The 277-nt window shown below is 62.8% G+C and overlaps 1 protein-coding gene across 1 annotated transcript in view; it reads right to left on the reverse strand.

Annotated features, from left to right (window-relative positions):
* Positions 1–230, reverse strand: part of POLR2E (polymerase (RNA) II (DNA directed) polypeptide E, 25kDa) — a gene marked incomplete at both ends in the record, with an annotated part of 1,376 nt that extends 1,146 nt beyond the window's left edge. The window contains one exon of the mRNA XM_010139919.1: positions 115–230. Within this exon, the coding sequence (XP_010138221.1) occupies positions 115–230 (116 nt within the window). The remainder of the gene's footprint in view (positions 1–114) is intronic.
* Positions 231–277: the final 47 nt, after the last annotated feature.

The raw sequence follows: 277 nt of genomic DNA on the forward strand, positions 1-277 counted from the left end.
AGAAACTCTCGTGCTCCATTTACCAAAAGCAGCACTAAAAAACCACAGACAAAACACCCCGCGATGTCTGCGACGTCCCGCCCCGGCGGTGCCTTCCCTCCGGGTGCTCCCCACCTGCTTCGCCGAGGGGGTCATGCCCTGCTGCACCACGATCAGCGCCCGGGTGATGTTCTCCTCCTGCATCCGCTGGCAGTACATCTTGATCGTCTTGATGCCGACCTTGGGCTCCTCTGGGACGGGAGCCAGCCCGGGTTACCAACAGCCCCCGCTCCCTCCG

This window comes from Buceros rhinoceros, unplaced genomic scaffold (genome assembly GCF_000710305.1).
Source record: "Buceros rhinoceros silvestris isolate BGI_N320 unplaced genomic scaffold, ASM71030v1 scaffold29977, whole genome shotgun sequence".
Classification (NCBI taxonomy): domain Eukaryota; kingdom Metazoa; phylum Chordata; class Aves; order Bucerotiformes; family Bucerotidae; genus Buceros; species Buceros rhinoceros.